Here is a 13,092-nt window from a genome sequence, read left to right on the forward strand (position 1 = left end):
CTGGATTCACTGGATCAGACAGGCTCCTGGAAAAGGCCTGGAGTGGATTGCTGCTGATACTACAAGTAGCACCAAGTACTATTCACAGTCAGTCCGAGGCAGGTTTACCGTCTCCAGAGACAACAGCAGAGAGCAGCTGTATCTGCAGATGGACAGCCTGAAGACTGAAGATTCTGCTGTTTATTATTGTGCTCGACACACACATTGACAGAAGTTGCTAAACAGCTGTACAAAATCCTGATGATTTCATTAGATTCACTCAAATAAAATATTCAATTCAATTTATAGAATATCCCCCCCGCCCCCCCCCCCCAATAAAATAAAACATATATTTTATAAATTTTAGCATACCTTACAAATACTTTAAGGTCCAACTCTGTATAATAGTTATCCACAGTACATGAGAAATGTATCATCAAAAATATACTGCTGATTCCTCCTGCACTACATACAGAGCAATGAGAAATGTAGATCAGCATCACATCAATCCTGCAGCATTCACAAACCATCCCTCTGTAAATAATCTGGTCAGTTGAGAATAAGATTCTCATGGTGTTTATAAGCTTAAGTATTATGGCAAAAATATTCATGATACCGTATCACATCGTAAAATACTTGGAAGCTGTGAAACTGAGTTTTTGAATACCAAATTTCTCCTGTAGAGGGAGATCTATGCAATAGATAGATTGCGCCATTATTACAATTGTCATTTTGTTCATCACAGAACTTCTTGCAGTTCTTTTCTTTTTTAACCAGAAAAACAATCTCTGACTATAAACAGCTGTAAATTATGGTAAATAATTTCTTCTTTAAAACACTGAAGACAAACTGGATTAGTGATGATCACTACTTCTACTCCTTGTGTTCCTTTTGAGTTTGTCTCCCTCAGTCTCCCTCTGAGGTGTAAAGACCTGGAGAGAGAGTCAAGATCTCATGCATGCTGTCTGGTTATAGCCTGACAAGCCATTATTTGCACTGGATACAACAGAAACCTGGAAGAGCTCTGGAGTGGATTGGTAGAATGGAAACAGGGTCAAACTCTGCTATCTATGGCAGTTCTTACTGTAAGTTTTACTGTAAGCAATGTGAAAATATTCTATTCTCCAAAATTCACAAACCAATATCTCTGGGGTGATTGAATTGATAAACTCTTTTGCAAGAATATCAGATTACTCAATTAACTGGTCAAAATCTACAGTCCTTCCGATTAATTGCTCCTTCCATAATTCCTCTTCTACTCCACTGCAATCGGGAAATATAAAATATTTAGGTATTAATGTTTCTCCCAAGCTTGCAGATCTAACTAAATTAAACCATATCCCACTTTTAAAGAAAGTAGAAGGCGATCTGGCTAGGTGGAAATGTCTACCCATATCACTCATGGGAAGGGTTGCCGCTATAAAAATGATGGTATTACCAAAAATAAATTATTTATTCTCAATGATCCCAACTAAACCGCCACAAGATTGGTTCAGATCTCTAGATTCATATATGTCCAAATTCCTTTGGAAAAATAAGCCCCCACGTATAAGCTTAAAAACACTACAAAAGACCAAGGATAAAGGAGGATTAGAACTACCTAACTTTCAGCACTACTTCTTAGCCAACAGGCTCCAATTTATCTCAGGATGGCTAAAACATACCCTCTTAGATGAACCTTGGCTAGATGTAGAACAAGCACTTTGCAATAATCTAGAGATTTCAGATCTACCATTTATCAGCTCAAACATTCAACGACATGAATGCTTCAAAAGTGTCAACATTAGCTACTCTCTGACAGCATGGTGGGAGTTTCTGAAGTTGACAGAGTCTTCATTAATCCCATGCAAACGTACACCTATCTGGAACAACCCTGACATATTACAAAACAATAATATGATAAACTTTTCAGATTGGAGTGGTAAAGGAATCAAATATTTAGAACATATACTAGAAGGAACAGAATTTATTTCATTTGACAGACTAGTTACACAATATGGGATCAACAAGAAAAGATTTTTAGAATATCAACAAATTAAATCCATAGTAAAAAAGAAATTTAAACCGGGTCAAGTTGAACTACAAACACCACCAAGTGTGGTTCAATTTCTTACTCTTAAAACCCCCAAATTACTATCCAAAATATACAGAATGCTTTCTAAAATAGATGAATCAATATCACTTCCTATTGCAAAATGGGAAGCGGATTTATCAGTTAACTTAGACCAAAACCTTTGGTCTCAGATTTGCTTAAAAACCTTTCGTCTAATTAGAAATCCCAGTCTTCAATTAATTCAATACAAAATACTACATAGAGTGCACTATACAGGTCATCAGATGTTCAAGATGGGCTTTACGTCTACCAACAACTGCTCACACTGCCAAACCAATTCACCGGACAATTATATCCACGCTCTTTGGTTCTGTCCACCAGTTCAGAAGTTTTGGCGTGAGATATGTGAAGACTTATCGAAGTGTCTGAAATGTAACATTCCAACTTCCCCTTTAGTGTGTTTGTTGGGCAGCTTAGATAATGTCACTTCAGAAAAGAATATAGCCCACATGGTTTTCACTGCCCTATGCATAGCCAAGAAAACAGTCCTCATGAACTGGAAAAATAAAAATAATCTTAATTCTAACCAGTATAGAAATTATCTATTAGATTACATTAGTCTTGATACAGCCTCTGCCACCACATCAGATCAATTGCTCTGGGCTCCTTTGATCAGCTCCATCACCTAGTGGGGGTGGGGGGTCATAGTTTGGTCCCACCTTCACTGTTGTGATTGGTGTGGGGGTAGGGACAGGCTTAGGGCGTCGGGGGGTTCCCCAGGAGCATCTTCCTTGGGGGGCTCAACCCGGGGTAGCGGTCATGGCCAATTAGGGGCTCTGTTGGCTCTTAGGTGACGGTTTCCTCGTGGCTGCGTGCAGCGGGGCTAGGGGAGGGTCTGTGCTGACGGACGTGGGTTACTGACCTGGTAGCCTGGCTGCCCCTGGGTGGGTCCGGGACAGGCGTGAGGTTCTGGGGGCGCTCCGTCTCTGGGCTGGGGCCCTGGCCGGGCCTCGGGGGCTCGGGTCCTGGTTGGTGTGTTGCTGAGGTTGTGGGCGGGTGGGTGTATGGGGGCCCAGTCCTGGCGCAGGGCGCCGCCGGTGCATCGAGCCACCTGGGGGACTCTTCAACTGGTGGGGGGGTTGTCACATCTTGCAGGAGCTTTCCTCTCCTCAGGAGTTCTCTCTGCAGGAGGGGGAGATATAGGAGAGGTGGAGGATGATCTCAGCCTGGGCGTCTATTGTCTTGTGTAGTCTGGAAGATGAGTGGATGATGGGGTGGGTGCAGTTTTCTCTGTAGTGGGGTCGGGTGGGCTGTCCCGGGCTCTGTGGGGCCGGGCGGCGCTGCTGCACTGGGCCCTGGTCCGGATGGGCCTGGGCCCCCTTTCCCTGGCGGGTTGCAGAGCATGGGGGTGCCTACTGGGGTCAGCGGGGGAGCTGGCCCCAGGGAGGGGTCACTTGCCCCTCCCTTTCTTCCCTCCTCATCTCCAGCTGCCTCCCTCTTCCCGCTCCACCACAATCACCCACACATGCAGGGCCTTGGGGTAGGGGTGTGTCACCAGGGTGCAGAGGAGGCATCCCCCCCCCTCTGTCCCCTTCTGGCTGCCTCTGCCTCAATTTTATCTCACAACTTAGACATTCACATTACTCACACTCTCATAACACATACATATAGGATCTTGGGGGTGGGCTCACAACACGGACTCCAAATTACCATCAGGGTGTACACCGCACCCCTGGCGTCGTTGCCCACCTCTCAATTTTAAATACACGTAGACATTGAGGGCTATCAGGAGGGGCTATGCGCTTACCTGCTGCTCTCTGGCAGGTAGCTCCATGCCCTCCTGGGTTTTAATTGCACCTTAGAACACATATACATCAACACTACATATGAGCGGGTAGAGGGAGGTTTGGAGTCTTCTCACACCCCCGGTCTCTGCGGCCTGCTGGAGCGGGGGGGCTAGGAGGAGGAGTTGGCCGTCCGACTGGGGTCTGGTGTGTGGGGCCTCCCTGCTGCTGCGGAGTCGGGGCAGTCTGCTTCTCCCCACTGCAGGGAAAAGGGTAACACCACCTGGGTCTGGGTGCAGTTTCCCCCTCCAGGGGCAAGGGTACCTAGACCCGGTTCTTAGAGTACGCTTGGGGAGTGTGATTGTGTGTACAGCGTCTCTTTATGTCTGTCTCCACGTTGGTTGAGTGTGGAGTAATTGCCTATGAGAGCATGAGGGTGGGAATGGATGTTTGTATTTGAGTGTGCCTGTATGTCTGTGTCTATATGTCAGGTTGGGTATCAGACGCCACCTCTCTGGGGACATCTCAGGCCCTCCAAGGTTTGGAGGCCTATCTCCCCCCACCACTTCCCCTGCCGGTGGCAGACGCCCTCAGACATCGATGCGTTGGTGGTTCTTTGTGTCCGGGGGTGGGCGTCCGGGTACACACCGGCTCACTCCTTGGTGGCTGCTTATCGGGGCCTGGAACCTGGGGCTCGCTCGGGCCACTTCGGGGGTGGGGTGCCCTCAGCCTCTCGGCCTGGGGCTCGGTCACTCAGGCACAGCTGGCTGCCGGCGGAGCTCACGGGCACGTCACTGCAACCCCCCCTGGCTTCTGCTCCGCGGCTGCTGAGTGATCCCTCATCTGGGACTCTCCTCAGCTCTTTCTGGGACAGTGGCGCGGCTGCCCCTCTGTTGGTCTTCCTTGGTCTCTTGTGTTCTGGGGGCCTCTGGATGTCTGGAGTTTTGATCTCCTCCATACCTGCTTCATGCCCTGGAGGATGGGACTGTGGCCCCCCACACCCTCTAGCAGATCATTACATGAAGGAACCTTTTAAAAAAAACAAGCGCGCTCATGCTCACAGGTGTACACACAGGTGATCACACACACAAACTACACCCTTTTTGGCTCCTACCTCAAAGCACACTGTGCGCTGTCGATCTTACGTGCTGCACAATAATGTTTAATATTAAGTATTTAGTGTTATATTCCCATATATCATTGTGATGTTGTTTATTCTATTACTCTCGTTTTCTTCTGCTTGTTTTCTTTTTTCTTTCTCAACAGGTGATCCAGGTGATCGATATATGTATTTTTTGTCTGCTTATTTTGTTGGTTTTTGTTTTTTGCCCTTTATCCCCGTCCCTCTTCTCCGCTGTTTTTTTTTTTGTTTTGTTTTGTTTTTTTCCCCCCTTTTTCTTTCTCCCTTTTCTTTTCCCCTGTCCCGTATCTAGCAAGTAAAAAAATAAAATAAAATAAAATAAAATAAACAATAAAAGGTAAATCAAATGGACCATTACGGCAAGGCTGGGATGGTCCATTTGGTAAAGTAAATCCGTTGGGCATCTTTCTTCGCCTTTAGACAATAATTCCGATGGCAAAAGAACCAAACGGGACAGGTTTAAAAAAAAAAAAAAAAAAGCAATGTGAAAATATCTGTTAGTTATAATAATAATTTCAAAAGTAAATAATGGTAATTTGACACTGTAAAATGCACACTTGATTATAGACTGAAAAGATGAGCAAGCTGAAAATCATTCATAGTAACTTTGAGTAACTGAATGACATTAAAATGATGTTTAGTTGTTTCAATAGGCACAAGTCATGGTTTCCTTCTTTGTCAGATGTTTCACAGAAGCAGGAAACATAATTCTCAGATACTGACTTTACATTCTCTCAAATCACATCCAGTGAATGACTAAATCAGACAGACAGACTGGATCAGACAGGGTCTTGGCAAAGCACTGAAGTGAAGTTATTAGCAGATACTATACTTTGTCAAGTGAGGTAAGGACTGAAGACACACAGTAACTGTTGAGTTGTTTGAGCTGCTGTGGGTAAAACTAGTTGCTCTGAGTAAATATGCAGTGTTGGGAAGGTTACTTTTAAAATGTATTCCATTACAGAATACCGAATACATGCCCCAAAATGTATTCTGTAACGTATTCCGTTACGTTACTCAATGAGGGTAACGTATTCTGAATACTTTGGATTACTTAATATATTATCATGCTGTTTACAACTACGTGAATGTACTATTGCTGTGATTTATTACTGTTACTGAAGGTCCGCGGCTCCGAACCGTAGTAAAGGGACCTCTGGCTAATACGGTGGGTTCCGTGTCGGGCTCGTAGCTGAAAACTAGCTTTACTTTGTTGTCTGGGTCAACTTTGCTAGCGAGAGACAGAGAGAAGCGTTGAAAGGCTGCTCCAACGGAACTTATTGTTTCGGAGGAAAACACGAACACAGTGTACAGTTGAGTCTTAATAGCTTACTTACAACTGGGCTCTCCAGGCACTCTTCTTGGCTGCAGTGGTTATTATTATATTTACATGCTTCCAGCTCCCGTTTTTGCTCCGTGACAGCTCGGAATTTTCCTTTCTCTCCCTCCCTCGCTCACAGACACATAACGTGTATGGTAGTCCATTCTCGCTGCAGCACGGACTACCCTGCCCATGAGGCTACATTCTTTAGGGCCATGCCTGTAGCATTCTGCCTTTTAGCTTAGCACAACAACAACAACAAAAAAGCGCTCTCTCACCCAGGAAACACGCAGAGAGAGAGAGCGTCACCCTGTAACCATGGCAACCGTAACGCTGCCGCCTGGAACAACAGAGCGTAGCTGTCAAACAAACCCAAACAGTCCTGACCCGCGACAATATGAAACAGGAAAGTACCGCCGTGTAATCCATTTATTTCAACAAAGTAACTGTATTCTGAATACCACCTTTTTAAACGGTAACTGTAACGGAATACAGTTACTCATATTTTGTATTCTAAATACGTAACGGCGGTACATGTATTCCGTTACTCCCCAACACTGTAAATATGTTACAATAAATTTATACTAAACATCCTGGGATACCCTACAGCAGTGTTTCCCTACCTTTTGGAGCAACGGCACACATTTCACTTTAGAAAAATCACACGGCACACCACCAAACAAAAATGTCACAAAGAGCATATTGATAATTTCTCCCAGCGCACCAGGCATGGCGGAATTGGTTCAGATTTGTCCCAATTATATACCTTTTTTGTCTTTCTTCTGACCACTACTCATGCTGGGCCTTCATCTGGTCAGATTAACTACTTTTCAAATATTTATCTGTCACTATTACACGCTGCGTTGTCTCATTTGCAGCATGACCATGTAATTTCTTCTTTGTCTTCTTCTGTTTTACTGGCAGTTGGTATGGAATCAGAACGATGCCACCTTGAAACGAAACCGAAAAAAATATTGAAACCGAAAAAATCGCTTACAATTTTTATTTTTCAGTTTCAATCCATTTTTTTTCGGTTTCAATCCATTTTTCGGTTTCAATCCATTTTTTCGGTTTCGTTTCAAGGGGGCATCGTTCTGATTCCATAAGTTGGCAACCCATTTAATTAGAGCAGGTAGTTGTACTGCCCTCTAGTGGAGGGGAATGTAATTCCTCTGCCCGTTACTCACGCTGGTTGCTTAGCGTACCAATCAGGTGAAACCAGATAATCTCCATGGCACACTTGATCATTTCTCACGGCACACCTATGTGCCACGGCACAGTGGTTGGGAAACACTGCCCTACAGGTCCTATAAGATCCCCCCACTCAAATGATGCTATCAGTTTTTGATAGCATTAATTACACCCATAATATATATTTTAAAAATGAAAAAAGCAACAACAAAAAAACAAAACAAACTACTTGTTGTGGTAGCTTAGACATGGTGCTGATATTTCTCCTTCCTCACTTGTTTCTGTAACATGTTTCTGAACCTGCAGTTTAACAGAACAATGTTACAAAAGATTCATTCAATAAATTACACATTAATACACATTATCACCGCATAGCAGTTATTAGTAGTTGTAGTGACAGTGTGTGCATGTGTTTCTTACATTGCCTTTTCTAAAACACAAAGAAAACTAAGTTTGAAACTTATTTTCCCACAAGTTCAGTAATAGAATTGGGCAGAGACCCATTAAAAGTTTTAGATTCAAGAGGTTTAATTTGAGTAATGATGTCTGACATTTTTTTTTAAATCTATATAATTAAAATAAATACTTTGTTCATTAATAGATGCGCAGAGCTATGTAACATGCATCATGTAAAATAATTATAAGAGTTTACTTTTTTTTCAAAATTAAGCAATTACTGTTAATATAATTTTAAGCACAGTGTGTGTGGGTCAATTAGATGATAACATCTTCCAAAAAAAAAACAAAAAAAAAAACAGTAGAAAGACTGAATGATCAGATACATGAGTATGATGATGACAGTGTCAAACTTCTGATTATTCTTTGACTTGAAACAGGCTCATTTTGTGTTTTGATTCATTTTATCAGTATTTTAAAAAATGTAGAACACACTGGACTGTAATATGTTCTGATTTAATGAATGTTTAAGGGTGGGGACAAACCACCGTCGTTTGAATAATATTTTAATTCTGGCTAAATTTAACAGTATTACTTCTTTTGGAAGCATTTGTTTGAAGAGATAAGATGCAATAAATCTAGGTGGAAATAGTTGCACAATATAAAAAGTGGGACTGACTTTTTAAAAAATATTTAGTGATAGTGTTTGTCTCATGTGCAGAAAAATTGTTATAATAAATATAAAAAATAGACAGTTCATGATATTGTATGTCTTTATCTTTTTCTTGAAATACCAATTAGCTCCTGTTGTGGGAGGTCTATGCAAAGCTGTGTTACTATATAAACACATCATCATCAGTTCTCATTTAGTTTCTTTACAGAACAGCTTTGGGCACTTTTTAACTGCACAAACATTCTGATTATAAAGTGTTCTAAATTATGGATTATATTACTTCCTGGAGTTTATTCTTCATTATATGTTTCCATGGTAAGAAAAGGATTCATTCTTTAAAAAATGATGACATACTCTAATTATAATGATAACTTTCTTTTTCTTTTTTCTTGTATTCTTGCAGGAGTTTGGAGTGAGGTCAAACTGGAGCAGTCTGCCTCTGAGGTGAGAAGGCCTGGAGAGAGAGTGAAGATGTCATGTATCCTGTCTGGTTATAGCCCAACAAGTCATAATATTGGCTGGATACGACAGAGACCGGGGAGAGCTCTGGAGTGGATTGGATATATGATTACAGGCTCAAACTCTGCTCTCTATGCCAGTTCTTTTCAAAGTCGTTTCATCATGACTGAAGAAGACTCCAGCAGAAGACAGTATCTTGAGATTAAGAGCCTGACAGCAGAAGATTCTGCTGTTTACTTCTGTGCCCGTGAAAGCACAGTGACACACAACAGAGGAACAGCTGTACAAAAATATCAACTAGTAAAGTAACCTCGAAGACTTTTGGGTTTCTCTTCACTGGAAAACTAATTTCAATATTCTGAATGTGAAGTGTAAACAGAAAATATTTATTAATCATATAAATGATTTCCATATTAAGATCTTGGAACAAACAACTGGCCCATAATGTACTTTGTCAATTCAAAAGAGGACTGAGAGCTGAGATGCTTGGGCTGGAAGGAGCTTTCAGTGGATTCACACTCATGAACACAAAAGAAATACTGAATAGTTTAAGGTGAAGATCAAAATTACATTTCTGTTTCCACAGGTCTGTACAGTCCAGCAATTTGACTCTATTGTGTATTACTGTGCAAAATATACTTTTAAAGAAAGTAAGACCATTAAATACTTAAAAACCTGCAGGTGGCAGTAAAACATACAAACTGAGGAGAAAGGAAAGCATAACATGCATGTAAATATACAGAAATGTTCATGTGTGCAGCTGCTGTTCTGTTTTTTCTTTCACTTCCTCTTCTTAAGGATATAAATAAGTTGTTGCTTTTCTTACAACAACAATGTTTTTTTTTAATTACCAAAACTGGTCCTCTATCTTTAGCAGCAGAACTTTGAAGTGTTATTTCTATGAACTATGACTTTCTGTTTACAGGTGTAAAGTGTGAACTGTTGACACAGTCAGCCTCTGAGACTTCAGAGCTTTGTTAACATCTGGCCATCAACTGTCAGGTCACTTAATCTGTTAGCACCTACTGGACAGCTTGGATCAGACAGCTTGCAGGGAAAGGATTGGAGTGGAGTGGAAGTGCAGGTGTTGGATGGACCACATACTACAAAGATTCAATAAAGAACAAGTTCAGTATCAGCTTAGACTCTTCCAGCAATACAGTCTTAATGTCTTAAAGTCTTAATGTACAAAATGTGCAACCTGATGACACCTCTGTGTATTACTTTGCCAGAGAAACACAATAACACCAAACAGCTGTAGACCAACCAAAGAATGAGTTGTCAGACCCAAAAGGATATTAAAGAGGTTTCTTGATATAATAACAAAGATAAGTACAAAAACAGCAGATTTATTCACTCTGAAAATATTTTTCTAAATTTCATAATTGCAATGAAAAGAAATGTGTCTTTGTTTGCCAGTAATATTCCATTTTGTGAAGCCATTTACTGCCACAAGGATTTATCATTTTACAAAAAAGTGCTTAGAGAATTAAGATTAGTGCATACATTTTGGGAACTTGTAAAAGAGAGTAAAAGAATTAAGAGATCATATCTCTTAATTCTTTTGCAGTAATCAATGTCAAAGCAAAATGCAAAAAAGTGTAAAAGTAAAATGTTTTACTTATTCAACACTTGTTAGTTTTTCTAAAAAAGCGAGAAGGTGAATTTGTTCTGATCAGCTGTTTTTCTCTGGAAGCTCTGTGTTTCTCTGTGTGTCTCTGCAAACAGAGAAAGCAACAAAAAGTTTGTCTGCAAAATTCTCTAAACATGTTTAAGTGTATTTTCATGATACTATAGAAAATAAATAAGTAAGTAAAACCATGTATGAATGAATAAATCAGTTAAAAGCTTCTGTAGAAACTGTCTTTTGTATCTTAAACAAAGTGAATCTCTTGAAAAAAATAGCACAATAATAACAATTCTTGGGAGTTTCTGAATACCAAATGGTTGATGAAGAAGGAGGTTTAAGGTTTAAGTTTTGCTCCTAGATAAACCTATCATTAATAGCTCTCATTTTATTTGTCAAATAAATCCTGGTCTTGGACCAGGATTTCCTGGATTTTATTCTTCATGAAAAATAAATTCTTTAAAGCACTGAATACAAACCTGAATGATGAGGATCGTTATTTTATCTTTATTTCTTTTAATAAGAGCTTGGAGTGAAATCAAACTGGAGCACTCTGCCTATGGAGTGAAAAGACCTGGAGAGAGAGTGAAGATATCATGTATTCTGTCTGGTTATAGATTGACAGGTTACAATATTCACTGGATACAACAAAGACCTATGGAGTAGACAGAACATAAACTCCCCCATCTATGGCAGTTCTTTTCAAAGTCGTTTAATCATGACTGAAGAAAACTTCAGTGGTGAGTAACTTGTAATTGATTGCAGGACAGCAGAAGATTCTGCTCTTCTGTCCCCGAGATGATATAACATTCATGATGTAAAATTACTATAAACTATGACTAGAGTGTTGTCTTCATTAACACTAAAGAATAAATATTTATACTTGTGTGTCAGTGAGATGATAGAAGGCTTCTTAATGGTTTACCTTTAAAAATGTTGAATCCTGTGAGAAGATTAGCAGCTTCCTTTGAAAAAAAAATCAAAAATCTGATGATGTTGATTATAATGACAGTGTCACATGTCTGGTTATTCTTTGTCTTGATATGTGAAATCAGAGGTTTAAAAAAACTATGCCCCAGAGAACATACTCAGCCACAATATACCCCATCAAGCTTGACTGCTAATTAACAAGTTAAAGGCTAAGGACCAACCACCGTCACTTGAATGTGTTAATTCTGGCTAAAGTGTAACAGTATTTCTTCATTAGAAAACATTTGTTTGAGAAGAGAAGGTGCAATAAATCCCAGTGAAAACAGTTAAACAATACAAAAAGTGGACTGACTTTTTTCTATTCATGATTTTGTAAACCATTACCTTCTCCGAAAATACCAAATGGCTCCTGCAGAGGGAGGTCTATGCAAAGTTTTGCTCAGATATAAACACATCATCATCAATTCTCATTTAGTTTCTTTACAGAACAGCTTGGGACACTTTCTAATCAAACACACGTGCTGATTATAAAGTGGTCTAAATTATGGAATGTGTAAATTCCTGGAGTTTATTATTCATTATATGTTTCCACGGTAAGAAAACAGTGTATCATTTAAAACATAAAGACAATACTCTGATTTATGTTGGTTACTTTTTTTTTTTCTTGTGTTTGCAGGAGTTTGGAGTGAGATCAAACTAGAGCAGTCTCCCTCTGAGGTGAAGAGACCTGGAGAGAGAGTGAAGGTGTCATGCATCATATCTGGCTATACCCTGACAGAGTACTATTTGCACTGGATACGACAGAGGCCAGGGAGAGCTCTGGAGTGGATTGGTAGAATGGATACAGGAAAAAACTCTGCTCGCTATGCCAGTACTTTCCAAAGCCGTTTCGTCATGACTGAAGAAGACTCCAGCAGCAGACAGTACCTCGAAATCAAGAGCCTGACAGCAGAAGATTCTGCTGTTTACTTCTGTGCCCGTTACAGCACAGTGACTGAAAACAGAGGAAGAGCTGTACAAAAACACCAACTACTAAAGGGATCTCACTGACTTATGGTTTTTCTCTTCACCAGAAAAATGACTTTGTTGTCTACATGTCACAGAAATTTTACTGTAAAACAGATGAGAAAATCTCTATTACTCATCATTTCAATATTATATAATAATGCTAAACTGACACTGTTAAAAGCACACTTGAATTCAAACTTGTATTCTGACTGCGTTACTCCTACATAATATACTGTGACAAATCAGGACTGGACTGGAGATCCACTGTGGCTGTTGAGTTGTTTGAGTTGGTCTACAAACTCAACTACAAACTATGCTACAATAAAATTATACTAACCTAATTAAACTCAACACTTTGTGACACTCTACAGTTCTTATTAGACCCCACCAAATAATTGATAGTATCAGTTTCAATCCTAATCACACCCATGAATATGTAAAATAAAAATAAAACTGATTTATTTAGCTTAGATATGGTGTTGTTATTTCTCCTATACCTCACTTATGTTGAGTGGCATGATTCTGAACCT

General features: G+C 40.3%; 1 gene segment (V, D, J or C); it reads left to right on the plus strand.

Annotated features, from left to right (window-relative positions):
- Positions 1-11,342: 11,342 nt before the first annotated feature.
- Positions 11,343-12,604, plus strand: LOC135932927 (Ig heavy chain V region 186-1-like). The segment is given in 2 exon segments: positions 11,343-11,364; positions 12,231-12,604. Coding segments are annotated over 2 exon segments (396 nt in total).
- The last annotated feature ends 488 nt before the right edge of the window (positions 12,605-13,092 follow it).

The sequence above is a fragment of the Pelmatolapia mariae genome, linkage group LG4, assembly GCF_036321145.2.
Source record: "Pelmatolapia mariae isolate MD_Pm_ZW linkage group LG4, Pm_UMD_F_2, whole genome shotgun sequence".
NCBI lineage: Eukaryota > Metazoa > Chordata > Actinopteri > Cichliformes > Cichlidae > Pelmatolapia > Pelmatolapia mariae.